This window comes from Hoplias malabaricus, chromosome 1 (genome assembly GCF_029633855.1).
Source record: "Hoplias malabaricus isolate fHopMal1 chromosome 1, fHopMal1.hap1, whole genome shotgun sequence".
In the NCBI taxonomy this organism is placed as follows: domain Eukaryota; kingdom Metazoa; phylum Chordata; class Actinopteri; order Characiformes; family Erythrinidae; genus Hoplias; species Hoplias malabaricus.
The window spans coordinates 45,140,644-45,155,662 of NC_089800.1; the positions used below are offsets into that span (position 1 = coordinate 45,140,644).

The following is a 15,019-nucleotide window of genomic DNA, read 5'->3' on the forward strand; positions in this document are numbered from 1 at the left end:
CCGTGTATGCATGTGGGCTAGTTCAAACAGGATCCTGTACACACGTGCCATACTATAATATGAGGATCCAGCAGGGTCCCAGCTGCTCGGAGTGGCAACGCTGTGACAACAGCCTACTAAAAATCATTCAAACATGTGAGCAGTCAGGCTCACCTGAACACGATGCAGCAAAACTAAAATCCCCACACACTGTAAGGCTGCCTGGATGCCCCCAGCGAAATGAGGCATGTAAAGCAGTTGTTTTGGAAGCAAACCTCTGAAGAAATGGTGTGGCAAATCTGCCCTAATTGTCTTGTTACAATAAATATAATTAAAAACCTTGTTTATTGTTCAAAAACAGAAGGTGTATAAATTTAAAGCTAAAAGATAACTGCAAAAACAGTTCTGTTAACAATGTGTTATACAGTACGAGAACCCCCACAAATTAAGGCAAGTAAACAGCTTTGTATGGTTTGTGATGAGTAAATTAAAGGGGGACTTTCTGGATTTTAATTAGAAAATGCATTTTCTAAGATTCTAAGATTCTAAGATGCAAGATTCTGATTTTCTCACCATTTGCTTGGTCAGTCTTTGTACATAATCCAAACTTGTCTAATGTGTTTATAACGCCCCAGTATTTGTAAATGTTTTTTTTTTTTTTTTTAATAAAAACTGTCTCTGGAATCTGGCATTTTAAGACAATGCCGTGCCGTGATTCAAACAGTGAAACAGTCAAACAGTTAAATTTCAGCCACATGCAAACAGTCACAGAGTTTCTGAATGTAAACAAACCAGAGAGAACAGAGTTCACCTTCAATCATAGGCATCCCCTTTAATGCCTGTTCACACACACAAAAAAAACCCACACACACACACATCAAGTTTTGAAAATGAAAACACACATCAAGAATATCTTTCGGTCAGTCAATTTTTCAATTAGAGCCCAGTTTATTTTCTGTGATAAAATCGGGCTGAACAATCAGAGCTTCACTGTCATGTTGCAGACCAAACAAATGAGCATCAAGACGACAGCAGAACAGCTTGTCTTGTTCACAGCAGAACACAAAAGGTTATAGAACAAACAAGATGCTAGCTAGAAAAATGTTAACAAAAGGTTGAGGTTAAAAATGTATAATCCTTTTTAATGACAGGAGCAAAATACAGAAGCAAAGCCTCCAATTCCCCTACTGATCTACAGAAATATGGAACAGCTTGTTATAAAGCTTTAAATCCTGTATAAGGTGATGGAGCTCCTCATTTTGTTGCTTCATTTAGCTGCTGTGCTTAAAAACGACATGATGTATTAATCTCTGCTGCTGCAACTCAAGTAATCCATTTATTCTTCCTCTTCCAGTGGCTTCCTGCAATTTCAGAGTGTTTAGACCAGTGGTCGCCAAAAAGTCGATCATGATCAAACGTTGATCTCCAAGACCATGCACTATATCATGACTGACATAATTGAAGCAGCCATGATATATCGCAAAGTTATAGCTACATCATTCTGTATCCGCAGTGGTTCGCTAGCTAGTTAAGCAGGGATTTATAAAGGCGTGAGCGGAAAGATAAGGTAATTAAAAGGTAATTACAGTCATAATAAATGGTTTAATTTGTAGTAAGCTAAGATTGTATAGAATAGATTTACCATGAAAAAGACACAGGCCGGCACGGTGGCGCAGCAGGTAGTGTCGCAGTCACACAGCTGGAGGTTGTGGGTTCAATTCCCGCTCCGGGTGACTGTCTGTGAGGAGTTTAGGGTGTTCTCCCCGTGTCCGAGTGGGTTTCCTCCGGGTGCTCCGGTTTCCTCCCATAGTCCAAAAACACACGTTGGTAGGTGGATTGGCGACTCAAAAGTGTTCGTAGGTGTGAGTGTGTGAGTGAATGTGTGTCTGCGCTGCCCTGTGAAGGACTTGCACCCCCTCCAGGGTGTATTCCTGCCTTGCGCCCAATGATTCCAGGTAGGCTCTGGACCCACTGCGAATCCTGAATTGGATAAGCGGTTACAGATAATGAATGAATGAATGAATGAATGAATGAATATTATTGGGGAGGATTTACAGTTTTGTTATTTTAAGTAGACTGAGCCTGGCATTTTATGTTGCTAGATCTTTCATTTGTTCAGATTTCAAAACATGATCTTATATGTAAACAGGCTTGTGACCACTGGTTTAGACAAAAAAGTCAGACTGTGTGAGAAGGTTCTACTACATTAAAACTCTGCACAAGTTGAAGTATCTATTGCTTGTTAGCTACATTAGCCTCAAAACTCCTGTCCAAAAGCCAAGAAGCCAACATCAGACACCATGTCTTGGCTCAAAGACAAGATTTCAGATAAGAGGGAAATGCATTTGAATTTTCCCACTTCTTTTCATACCTTAGAATATAACAGGCGGGTTTTGCTACTGTGCCCATAAAATAAAAGTTAAGAAACATATGTAAATGACGTCCTGATGGTTTCACAAGTAAATCATTGGCACTTTTATTTACTGATAAATCCTTCAAAGTCAGATGGCAGAGCATAACCTGTCTTGACTCGTGGTCTCTCTCCACCCATCACTAATAGCGATGCTAGTAGCCAGTGTAGGTGTTTGCATGCTAACATATGAGAACTGGCAATGAGTGCCAGCAGTGTATTGAGCAGCCTAAAGATGTTGTGTTAGCAGAGAAACACATTAGTCCACATCCTCCAAGCTGGGTAATATTATGCGATTGTGGGAGACCTTGTTAGCAGGTGGGAACTGACTCAATTTGGGAAAATCAAATCAAACAAACAGAAAAAACCCTCACAAAGAAATGTTTGTGATTGGTCAAGACACTGACACTATAGGGTAAAAAAATTCATCCCATAATACGCATTGCTATTTTTCTGTAGAGAGGCAGAGTAATCCTGTGGACATGTAGACGGGATGAGGCAGCGTAATGGGTGAGAAGAGCCCTGGCAGTCCCGCTAATTAGACTGCAGTGCCAGGTAGCTGGAGGGCAGTGTTTGAGCTTCCAAAACCATCATTATTAAGAATCAAAGGGAGAGGCCTGCAACGCTGGACTCTTTTCATGCTGCAGCTTCAAAAAGAAGCTGCCACAGCTAGACCTGACAGCACAGCTGAGATTGAGGAAGGAGATAAAGAGGAAAAGATGGACAGAATGGGACAGTAAGAAAGGAAGGGAGTGTTAAGGAGTGAGCACTCTCTTCTCAACCTTGCCAGGTTCACAGATGTTAGTATAGACAAGATACTGAAAGCATGTCTCCACAGCCCTGTTTTTTTTTCCTTTCTCTTCAGTGCACATGCACTATCAAACATGTTTTTATCCTGCTATAATGACCGGTGAATGACATGACTGTGTGGCATGAGCTGTGTGGGACTTTGGAATGATACTGGCATGGATGTTAGGTTCTGAATTAATTTAAATATATTTTAAAACTTAGGTTTATGTCACCATTAGGACAATTAGAATAATTTACTTCAAGTTTGTTTTTATAATTATGAAATGCTATTAAATTTTTTAAATTAACAACAAACATCACTAACCACATTTATATTAAACAGGGCATACATTTATGAAGTGTTTACAAATGTCCCAGACTTCTAATGGGGGTTTTGACAACACAACTTGTGCATAAAGCATGACAAATCAGCTTTTCCACTGGTGTAATATACGGTCAGCCGGTTTACAATTCTCACAACAAAATGTGTCAGAAAGACACCAATGATTTCATTGAACCTTCTCATGAAGCATTCTACCAAAACAATTCCACAATGTTCTTTTTTCTACAGTTCAGATCATCACGACTGGCCCAGGTACAAACACAAGCAATGGAACTGAATTTCTTTTGAAACCACAAGCTTCAATGAAAACCCAGCTCAACCAAAGCCAGATAAGAACCTGAAAGAGTGTGGCTTCTTAGAGCATAACAATCTGAGAGGACACACACTGCAGCCCACACAGTTCTGCATATTTTATATCACGGTATGTCCCAATTACTGCTTACTGTCATCCACCTTGAGGTTGTGCGACACATGCTTTTCACCCTGGGCCCACCACTCTAAAGCTCAGCAGCAGCGGTCTTTCACACAGACGCATGAGGGGAATCTCTCAAAAAGGAGGTTTGAGACTTTGAATTCCACTCTCACACATTTAATCAGAGAAAGCTTTGCCTTCCTGCTGCCAAGACAAATACAGGGTTTCAGCAGACACTGAGCTATACAGAAGGCCTAATCAATTCTTGCTTACCCAAGACATCCCTTGTTCAATGCGTTCAGGTTGCTTCCATCTGGTCGTAGATTTATACTTCCAACACGCAGTTTTTTTTTTAATATGTAATTTTTTTCTGTTTTAAATGTGTGTGGGGTGTGCTGATGTATGCTGGTAATTGCTTTGCTGGCTGTGCAATAAACTGCCCCTCAGGGATAATAAGCTTAACCTAACCAAATACAGAGCTTCATAACGCCTGGGGCTGAGTCTATGAAAGAGAGGTAAAGAAGGTAGGATAAGAGAGAGAGATACAGAAATAAAAGATAAAGAAAAATAGAGATAAATAGAGATGGAGAAATAAATGAAGAGTATAGGGGAGAAACAAATACCAACAGGTAACAAAGGAGAGGTGAAAACAAATCGATAAAAAAGAGGTAGACAGAAAAAAAAGAAAGGAATAGACTCCTCAACCCTGTAGCATCCCTAGCCCACTGAGACATTCATCCCGCCTTTTTCCATACTCTCTCTGTCTGGGGTCAGAGACCTGTTTAAAAACCCTTGAAGCTGCATCACTCATTACAGAGCTCCAGCAATGAAGTCATTTGGGGATGTCTTCTGAGAGAGGTGCACACCTCTCGGCAAGGTCAGACCTAACCACCCAACCATGAGGGACCAAATGAGAATGGAAATATTGAGATGGTTTGATATAAACAATGTTACAGCTCCTGAATTGACCTAAGGGCATGGCATATTTGCACGACTGTACTCCAAGAAAAAAGGAATGAGAACAACAGTTTAGTTTGAACCGCTGCATGTCAAAAATCATATTACAGACAGAGTTGACTGTAGCCCTGAAGGCCTCAGTTCACTGCTATTGACAATCTCAGCAGGGAGGCTTCAACTCATTCAGAGCTGTCACTTCAATGAACTAGATGGCAGCTATGTTTGGAGTATGATAATTAAATCTTATTCAGCATACAAATTGCTGAGGAAATCCACCCACAAACCCATAATCTCACATGAAGGAAACGCCATATTTATTAAACCTAGTAAGTTAAACATTTAAGATGGTATCACTCAGTACCAAGTCCATGCATTCAATTAATGGACACTGGACATTAATATGACCAAAGTACACTATTTTTCCACTACGCAAGTTGTTAGAGCTTGGTATGCTTATAAATCCATAACCAATGAATATTAAACTCATTGCCCCTCAAAATTTCCCCCACCGCTAAATAAAGTTCACCGTTGCAATCAAGAAACACTTTTTTTTTTATAAAATTCAGATCTTTCCTCATCAACTGGATTTTTTTTTTTAAACAGAACATCAAATGTTGAAAGTACAAACCAAGGTGAAAATACTGCTATATCCATGCTCCATAGGTGGGAAATATTTATTTTTGCTGTTTCGGATTACTTAAAGTGGAATATCTCCTCATCTGTGAGATGGCTAATTATATGAAAGTAAACAGACCAAAAGGATAATGAAAGAAAACAATCTGAGTTACAAATGAGTGTCTGTGGATGCTGTGCTTCTGAACGCAAACAAACCAAAGTAAACAACATTTCCTTTAAGTCATATAAAATCAGCAGACTGTCACACGCAGCTCAGCAGAGCAGAGCAACAGAGTAACAGCAGATTCTGTTACTGGGAACAGGAGAGGTAGTGATAGGACAATTTCAGTTTAAGCATGCAACCTTCCCCTTTCACCTTCTCTGAGAGTATGACTTCTCATAGAAGAACTCCTGTTCTATTTAGAAAGCTGTTAAACTGTCCAGAGGGTGTATGAGTGTCCTGTTGCCCTGTTTGTTTTTTTCCTAAATAATTTATCTAACAATGTGTGTGGTTATTTTGTGAAGGAAAACAATGGTGAGTTTTGACAGTGCTAGCTAAACAAATGGTTATGTTCAAATGCTCATGTTTAAAGACATTCAAAACACTTAGGAGCAAGTGAAACAGAAAAAAAATATATGCGGTATGTAAATAGAAAGATATTCAGTTTAGTTTTAGCTTGTTGCTAACAGGCCAATGAGCATCTTCGCTGAAGACGAATCAATGAAGCAATATCTCAAGGCATTATAAATTCCTGACCCAAAACCCAGAGAACATTATTGGTATAAAACAGAAAGCTTGTTTGAGCAAGAGGCCCTTATGTCACGTGTGGCCACCCACAATACTATGAAGAATTTTTATTTCAGCTAGTATATCCTTCTTCAGGACACTGGTGAAGAAGAGTCTGAATCTGCTGGGAAAGTCCCCCCCATCAAACAGATTAAAACCAATGCATGAAACTGCATTCACATTAATGTAGATTTAGTCAGAATGCAACTGAAAATTCTAAATTTTCTGGCCAGTTGGATGTAAATTGGGTATTGTATACATTCCTGCTCATGCAACTGCATGCTTATAAAGAAAACATGTACAAGTTACACTGCTGAATGTTGACAACCTCTCTTACCATTCCCAATCATGTGGTCAACTACAAAATCCAAACATGTCAAAGCTCTGGAAGGTTGAGAATAATTTAACACAGCTACTGTATAATCCAGTTTGCAGTAGAAATGTGACAAAGTGTTGTGTGTGCGTCATAGCAGTTACTCTGCACAAAGCAGTGAAACAACTGTTAAAAACACAATAACAAAAGTGACAAAGGCATGTATGTAAAAATTAATAATAGCTTGATCTTGATACATAAATCTACACAAAGGCCATGTTTAATTCAGGGGGAAACTAAATACAATAGAATAGTAGGACACGCAACTTTTTAAAAAAATATTTCACACAGAAAAAAGTGCTTTCACTTCTGCACAGCAGACAAGGGTTCAATGCCCTGCCTGTGTAAGCACAGTGATACACTTTAATACCTCCTCCAGTCATTGATTCAACAACTTAAAACTCCTCTCTGTTCCTAAAATCTACATATTTTGAAGTAATTTGCAAGAAAAAGGCTTATACCTAACTGTACTTATTTCAGTATGTACAGATCTAGGAATTGGTTCCCACCTCTTTGCCACCCTCAGCTTGAAAGCCCTGCCCTACAACTTGATGGGATTGGCTCCTTAGGTTTATGATGTAAGAAATCTTGCTGGTCTGAATTCACTTGTCAGATACTGTCTTTGGAACACCTTGAAGCTTATTGACTAGTTCGATTATGATGCATCTTGTATCCAAAAGCATCACACATACACGTTAACGAGTTAAAATCTGGAGGGGGCCTTTAAGAGCCTCTAGTCTGCCAAATGTTGTAAGTGTGGGTAGCATTTACTCACATCGCTCTGCCGGCCAGGTTAGTCTGCACATGTTTCTGAAAATCTGGATATTTGGAGGCGAGGTAGGCGAAGTCTGGAGGCTTGTCCTTATAGCGGTTTCGGGGATGCATGGATTTATTCAGAGCCATTCCTGTAGAGGACATTTACACACAGGACATAAGTTTATGGCGTGGTAACACAGCTAACTTAATGTTACTTCAAAGTACAGTTTCTGCTGCTCTGAAATGATGTCTTAAAACGTCAGCGGAAAGAGACGAGACTAAAGTCAGTGCTGAAGTCTGAATCTAAGCTAAAACTGTGCTAACAGTGCTTTAAACGGTAAACACGGTGGTGGAATGAGTAAGACGGACAGTCTCAGAACAGCGCTACAGTACCGTTTAATGTCTCACGGAGCTGTTTATATCGGAGTGAAGTGTAAAAGAGTTGAGTTTTCTCTGCTCCGTGGACCACGCTCAAACAACGCCGTTATTCAGACTTCTGAGATCACCAAACTGCGCCACCGGTAACTGAATATGACGTAACGCGCGTCGACAAAAAAAGAATCCCAAACAGTAAAATCTCTATCATTTACAACTAGAGTGAAGTCCATTTGTTAATGTGCATTCTTTGGTAGACCGCCTTTATCTTGTTTTAAAAGTTCAGGAAGCTTACAGGACCATCACAGAGTGTGATTTATTTGTCTGGTGGGTAATTCTAAGTGCTGCTGAAGTTTTAAAACACTGAGCTCATTTTACTTCCTCACTTCTAAGTAGATGTGCAGGTACTGAGTGACCACAGCTCGACAGGCACTGATTCAAGTGTATGGCTGTTTGTTTGTTTTTTTGGTCCATTAGTGAGCAGTGTGAGGAAGGATAGCTGTAGTTGTCAGGAATATAACACTCAGTGAAATTAAATACACAATTTATTAAAAAAGTTATTTTCCTTACAATTATGCTCGAGTAAACGTATTGTGAAGAAAAAAAAACACATGAAATCCATCAATATTTACTTCGGGACATCTAATCTGGCTTTCCAGTCTGCCAAGCAAGCAATATATTTTTGTATTATTTTTTTTACGTCCTATTCTGTACACAACTCAAATTATAGTTTTGTTTTTGTCCGTCATTTGTCTCTTAATACCCAGCATATAGTGGACATTTCAGAATTTAAAGCAATCCAACTTAACACTCATGTGCTTGAAAGTTGTTTTTTCTTTTTTAAGTCTTCCCAAGCTTTCATTTCATTAATTGATACATTATCTGTAACCGCTTCTCCAATTCAGGGTTGTGGGGGATCCGGAGCCTCTCCGAAATCACTGGGCGCAAGGCAGGAACACACCCTGGAGGGTGACACACACTCACACCTATGGACACTTTTGAGTTGCCAATCCACCTACTAATGGGTTTTTGGACTGTCGGAGGAAACCCACGCGGACATGGTGAGAACACACCTAACTCCTCAGTCACCCGGTGCGGGACTTGAAACCACAGGTCCCTGGAGCTGTGTGACTGCGACACTACCTGCTGCACCACCGCGCTGCCCTTCCTCCCAGATTTTAAGATACGTAAATAAGTAACTCCAGATTTCCATAGTCATTTCTGAAAATCTCACACTAAAATTATTTTGACACCACTGTAGAAGTGGAAGAAGCTTTACAATAGATGTAGCAATGTTTAAACTTACTAGTTTGGACATTTTTCCTTAAATGTCTAGAAATAGTACATGGGGAAATATTGGCATTGACATTAAAGTAGCATTTAACATTTAATAGAGATAATTTTAGCTAAACAATTCTTATGATACTGAGCAGCCAGTATGAAACTGATTAGAAACCCATATTTCCGATACCCACAATGATTTGTCTTCTTGTGCTCTTATACTCAAGAGCCACAATGTATGTCACAATTGAGACTTCCAGTATAAAAATGAACTGTCAAATTCTGATAAGTAAAGCAGAACTGGTGGTTAATTTTAATGCAATTTAGCAATAAAGGATGTGACTGTAGTCTGCAAATAATTTTATCACTAACTTAAAGCATAAATAGGGAGACAACACATTTTTTCCTTTAATTATGTTGCAAACAATAATGACATCCAGATATATTGTTAACAGTTGGCTGTGTGAACAGGGATAACCATGAAAGCAAAAGTCCCCTTAGAGCTGTGAAGACTGAAGCCTCCACAATCTATTCACAAAGCTAGTAGAGTTGACAGATGAACTTGTGGCAGTAAGAGGGACCCACACATTATGTACATTAGTCCATCCAGGAAGTGCAGTGTTTGGGATTGCTTGGGACCTGCGAATGGCAAACATGGCTTTCCTGCAGTGCATAATAGAACCCTTGATGCCCAAGTTTTCATAAAATGATTAGTATGGAAAGGGATTTGTTTATCGTTTACCTTTCCTTGTCAATCCAAGAAAGTCTGGTATGTTTGTATTAGAGCTATGGGCCTATCAAATCCTTAAATCTACCAATCAGAAGGAAGCAGCACTTGTTAAAGATGGCTTACTTTGAACATCAACTACAGACACTGAATAAGAACAAAATAAAGATCAGAAGATCTTATGTCAGAGGGTGTTTTAACAGTGCAAGGGTTCTGAGACTTTGTAGATGGATATCATAGGCCAGAAGTTACAAATATCCAATAATAAATCCACCCAAAATAACTGTTTTTGTTTTTTTGGTTTCAATTCCCCCCCTACTTTACACACTGCTTTCTAGTGAGAGTACACCCTTTAGTGTAGTTTCAGCTTAAGCACAAACAGCCCCAGCATGTCAGGGGCAACTTTTTTGTCCAGCAATCATCTACAGCGCAAAGAGGTACAAAAAATAAACATGATCCAAGCATTGCAATCTGTACCAAGTTTACAGGAGGCATCAACGGTGTTTGTTGGTTTTGGTTGGGCACTTCTCTCTCAGTCTGCCGCAATCCCATTAAAAAAAAAGAAAAAAAAAAAAATTACAGACAGAGGAGTCGACCTCCTTCACAGAGCACACACACAGACCAGTCTACCTACAACCACATACTGAGCTTTTCACAGTTATCATTCCAGCTGACCTCTCTGGTAGGGTGTCTGTGTTCAACGTCATTAAATAGTTAACAGTACTATATGCTATACAGAAATATCCCCTTTAGCCACAACTAAAGGATTCCTTCCTTTAGTCGTTCTGCGTTTTTGCAACATAACTTGTTAATTTAACTGATTCACGTAGTTAAGACACTTCAGGACGGCCTGAGATTAGTCACCAAATTCAGTGCTACCTGGACCACTACAGACACCACCAGACAGCTCAACCATCAGTACTGTTACATGCAGCAGTGCTATGTTGACAGGTACAGATCTCAGATAGCCACTATCATTTTTAGCAGCAGCAAGAACATCCAGTACACACAACAGGAAATCGCTAGATAGTAGACTGGTTAAGCAGTTGAATTTTTATTATATAATTGCATTGTAATGAAAAGGCTAATTAAATGATCTGTTTATGCATTTAGTAATAAGTCTTAAATTGCTTAGACCTCCAGTCAGAAGGGACAGAGGATCTAACAAGAGGGATGTGCAAGTTAGTTTTTTTTTTTCCTCCTCCTTTTCTCTTTTTCATATCTTAACTTTCCTGCCAAAGAAACAGCAGGTTTATTTATTTTAGGCTTAAGATATGGAATGGTTAACCTCCATTTCTGGGATCTATAAATCAATTTTCATAGCATAGTGTCTAAGTTTTATATTTACCCACGCAGATTGAAAGATAAATAGGAGACAATGTGCTACTCATAAGACTCAATAATGGCTCGAGAACTTGTGTTGTTTTCCTGTTTGGGATGTTCACAAAGTCACTAGCACTGTTCCTCTCTGAGTCGAGGGAGGTCTGCTGTGGTCTACCATGTGAAAAAAACCCTTAACAATAGGAACAACCAACAAGTTTTTCCAGAAAGCTCAGGCAGACATTAGTATAACCGCTGCAAATATTTCATTAGAATCCTTTAAATAAAAGCCCCATTAACCCATTAGTCATTACAGATCTGAGCTTCCAACCCAGCTTTCATCGCAAAGATGTTGCCACTATCCCATTTTTTCTTCAATACAGACCCACCTTTCATTTACAAGAAAGACCTTTGCACATCCCCCATTAAACACTAGGAAACCACTTTGTGCCCTTGTCATGTTTTGTGTCTAAAGTCCAAAACGAGGTTTTTCTTTTCGCATTGTGGGAGAAAATCTGCTCTGCACTATTTCAACAACTCTGTCCAACATGACTTTTAAATTAATGTCAAATGTACATGATTCAAGAAGAGAATTAAAAAAAAATCCCCAAGAACATTAACTCAGAGAAGACAAGAAAAGCTTTGGATTAATTTTAGTAAATATATAAATCTCTTCCAACTTCCAAAACATTGTTAGAGCACCAAGAGCCAATTCAAGTGCTTCACAGAGGCAACATATTTGGTGCTCAAAATCTGAAGTGCTTTTTAAAACAAAAATATGAGGAAAATCTTCACATCTGTGTGTATATGTGGCCTTTTGCAGCCCACTATTCAGCTGGGCCACTTTGTGCAGATCAAGTTGGGAATCAATCTTCAGTGAGATTCCTCTTGCAGTTCTCTAGCATTAAGCTATGCCTTGAGATATTGTCAATAGGACATTTTCATGACAAGTGTACAAAGTTATATTCCTAACATTTCAAAACAGTTTGAATCGTTCTTAGATGCAGCCATTAAAATATCTAGTTCCAAAAAAAGAATGGTAAGCACACTTCAGAAATGATGTTACATAGCTACAGATTATTCTGATAACAAGCTCCATAGACAATCAAATCTTCCTCTAGGGATAATAGGTATTCTGCTTTTCCTTTTTGTCGTCCTCCCCCCTCGAAAGTCATCAATCTAGGCACCAACAGACTACGACAGTGATGGGGGAAGAGAGGGGGGTGGGGGGGACAAATGACACTGTCATGAACTTATCATCATAGTGCCCAGTATAGTGCCTTACATTAACCCATCAGTTTACACCTTCAGTAGGTAAGGCTGAGTTTTATTTATATATATATATATATATATATATAAAAAAAAAATTCAATCAGCCAGTGTTAAACCTATGGTACTTTTAAACAACGTTATGTAAATTTACAGTATACAATTTTGGATTCACCATGCAAGAATACTTTTTTGTGTGTGTAACATTTAATAGCTCGATCTACATCCAGAAGAGTTTACATAAAAGGACAATAGTTATTGAACTAGAGCTGGGTGGGTCAAAACCATGGTGGTCAAGTGCATCCATAGCGACGGAAAAAATGGGGGTAAAAATGGGTCAGGGGTGGAGGGCTGTGGTAGTTGTTGGGTCTTGCTGACTAGATCAACGACACTCCCACACTTTTACTGTCTGGTCTACACTTCCGGTGACCACATATGGAGCAGTCTTGTGAAAATCTGGAAAAAAAAAAAAAAGTTTAACTATTATTTTAGTAGTAAAATATAATAAACTTTTTCCACATTATCATCAAAACTGACAATAAATTGCAGATTTTAAGGTAAAATACTAGAGATGATATCAATCATTAAAACACAGAAAACTAATTCATCCAAGCTACAGTTTGAGACCAAATTAAACAGAAAATGTTCATTTCCTACACATACGCAACACATCAGTCAATATGTAAAATGATGAGTGCTGTGCAAAAACTGCATTTAAAAAGGTATACTAAGCTTTTAAAGAAGCCTGCCAGGGAGTAGACTGAATAGCTAGTAAAGCATCTCCAGAGAGTTCTGCAACCTTGAGCCCTGAAAGCCTCTAAACTGAGACAGTAGAGAGCCTGGAGTGCTTATTCCACCCCTGAACAGGCTGCCAGCAACCCCCAGGATGGTGCTTTGTGGCTGAAAGATGGACAACCCCCAGTTCAATCCCCATGGCATCTAATCTACAGCTCAGCCTTCTATTAAAAGCTTTCAGTCTTAAGGAAGGGGGGGGGGGTGTATACTGCCCAGAGACATCTCTGCTCAAACAGAAGGAAGATATTTCAAAAAGCTTCAGAAGTAGTCAGACAATGGTGAGTGACTCATGAGTGGTTCCAGAGGCTTACCCAGAGAGGTAACAAAATGTTCGTGGGCACTCAAGGTCTTCATACAGCGCTTGTTTTTGTAGTCCCAAATCCTCAAAGTCTTGTCATCAGCACAGCTCACAATATACTTTCCACCAGGATGAAACAGCATACCACGCACCCAGTTGTCATGGCCAACCTGTGCAAGGCACCAAACCGTCAAACACAGCACCAAAATGCACTGGGCATGCTAGCACATTCACCAAGTTCACTCACCAGTGTCATAAGGCACATGCCAATACTGACATCCCACATTTTGATAGTCTTGTCTCTGGAGCCAGACAACAGGAACGGTCCAGGTTTCCCGCTCTTCTTAGTCTAGCAAAATAAACAAAAGTTATAAGTCCCAAGAACCAGAATGGAATGACAGGCAACACTGGTTTCCATATTTACAGAGCTTTTTAGAATACTGGCCATTGTAAGAAAACATAAATTAGTCTCAGTGCTGTGCACAGATGCTGCCTCTGGCCACAGCAGTTAAAGACTACATACAGCCGTACTATTGATCTGACTGCTAAATAGGAGTGTATATTTCTATATTTCTATGTGTATATCTATTTTTTGAGAGGATTATTAATTTACTGAAATATATTTTCAAAAACGAATTTACAATAGTCATACAATAAAACATCCTACACCAGTCCCAAAACATAAATTAAATACTTAATGGTAACTGAAAGTGAAGAAAATGTATGAACACAAACCTAAATATGTATTTGTCATTGTAAAGTGTATATTGAATTGTGTCTTCCTTATTTAACTCATCTGTGACAGTAAACAGACACAGCAGCAAGTAGGCAACATCTTTGATTTGTTATTAAAAAATTGTTAAATAGAAATTTCAATCAAATTGTTCTTATCACAATTTCCACAACACCAACTAACATTTTTTTAGAACGAATCCAACTATTTGCATACTAATTTTCAGCTGTCTACCCTCAACTGTTCTCAGGAAACGCCTAAAAATGTGCTGTTTTGTCCTGTTTACATCTGGAGCACACTGCCCTTTAAATCTTTTAAAATTTTACCGCACTGTAAACAATTTCAGATTTTGTCTTTAATAATTGCTTACAGTCTCAAGTGGCGCTACACCAGCAAAAAGCTCCTAAACACAGGAAGTCCTTGGGTTACGTCAGTCCCGAGCTACGGTGTTTCGTGGTTACGACACATCTCCCATTTACTGTATAAAGACTTGTTTCGACTTAAGTGGTTTTGCTTCGTAAACGCTGTAACGCGAACTTCACGTTTGGTGTGCGCGGCGGAAGAATACACGTTTAAGCGGCTCGGGACCGAGGAGGATGGGTGTTAGGATAGGATAAGTGCTTACAGTATGTTATTTACGTACAGTATGTACGTATGTTCCGACTTACGACGTTGATCCGTTCCTACGTTGCGTCGTAAACCGATTTTCGGTGTAAGTTGAGGACCCCCTGTATGTATAAAGCTCCATATTCACTTGCTCACCACATGCCTTTATTTCTTGTGTAATGGTAAAGCAATAT

General features: G+C 39.2%; 2 protein-coding genes and 1 long non-coding RNA gene across 3 annotated transcripts in view; 1 reads left to right on the top strand and 2 right to left on the bottom strand.

Annotated features, from left to right (window-relative positions):
• Positions 1-7,971, bottom strand: part of mettl16 (methyltransferase 16, N6-methyladenosine) — a 33,485-nt gene extending 25,514 nt beyond the window's left edge. Inside the window, exons 1-2 of the mRNA XM_066664072.1 lie at positions 7,815-7,971; positions 7,441-7,570 (exon numbers count right to left, since the gene is read on the bottom strand). Coding sequence (XP_066520169.1) covers positions 7,441-7,568 — 128 coding nt within the window. The 5' untranslated portion in view covers positions 7,569-7,570; positions 7,815-7,971. The remainder of the gene's footprint in view (positions 1-7,440; positions 7,571-7,814) is intronic.
• A 2-nt stretch (positions 7,972-7,973) lies between these two features.
• LOC136691531 (uncharacterized) overlaps positions 7,974-15,019 on the top strand; it is a 29,399-nt gene continuing 22,353 nt past the window's right edge. The window contains exons 1-2 of the long non-coding RNA XR_010801880.1: positions 7,974-8,123; positions 8,702-8,857. This is a non-coding gene — a long non-coding RNA (uncharacterized lncRNA). The remainder of the gene's footprint in view (positions 8,124-8,701; positions 8,858-15,019) is intronic.
• pafah1b1a (platelet-activating factor acetylhydrolase 1b, regulatory subunit 1a) overlaps positions 9,289-15,019 on the bottom strand; it is a 32,001-nt gene continuing 26,270 nt past the window's right edge. Inside the window, exons 9-11 of the mRNA XM_066664083.1 lie at positions 13,734-13,835; positions 13,500-13,656; positions 9,289-12,849 (exon numbers count right to left, since the gene is read on the bottom strand). Coding sequence (XP_066520180.1) covers positions 12,776-12,849; positions 13,500-13,656; positions 13,734-13,835 — 333 coding nt within the window. The 3' untranslated portion in view covers positions 9,289-12,775. The remainder of the gene's footprint in view (positions 12,850-13,499; positions 13,657-13,733; positions 13,836-15,019) is intronic.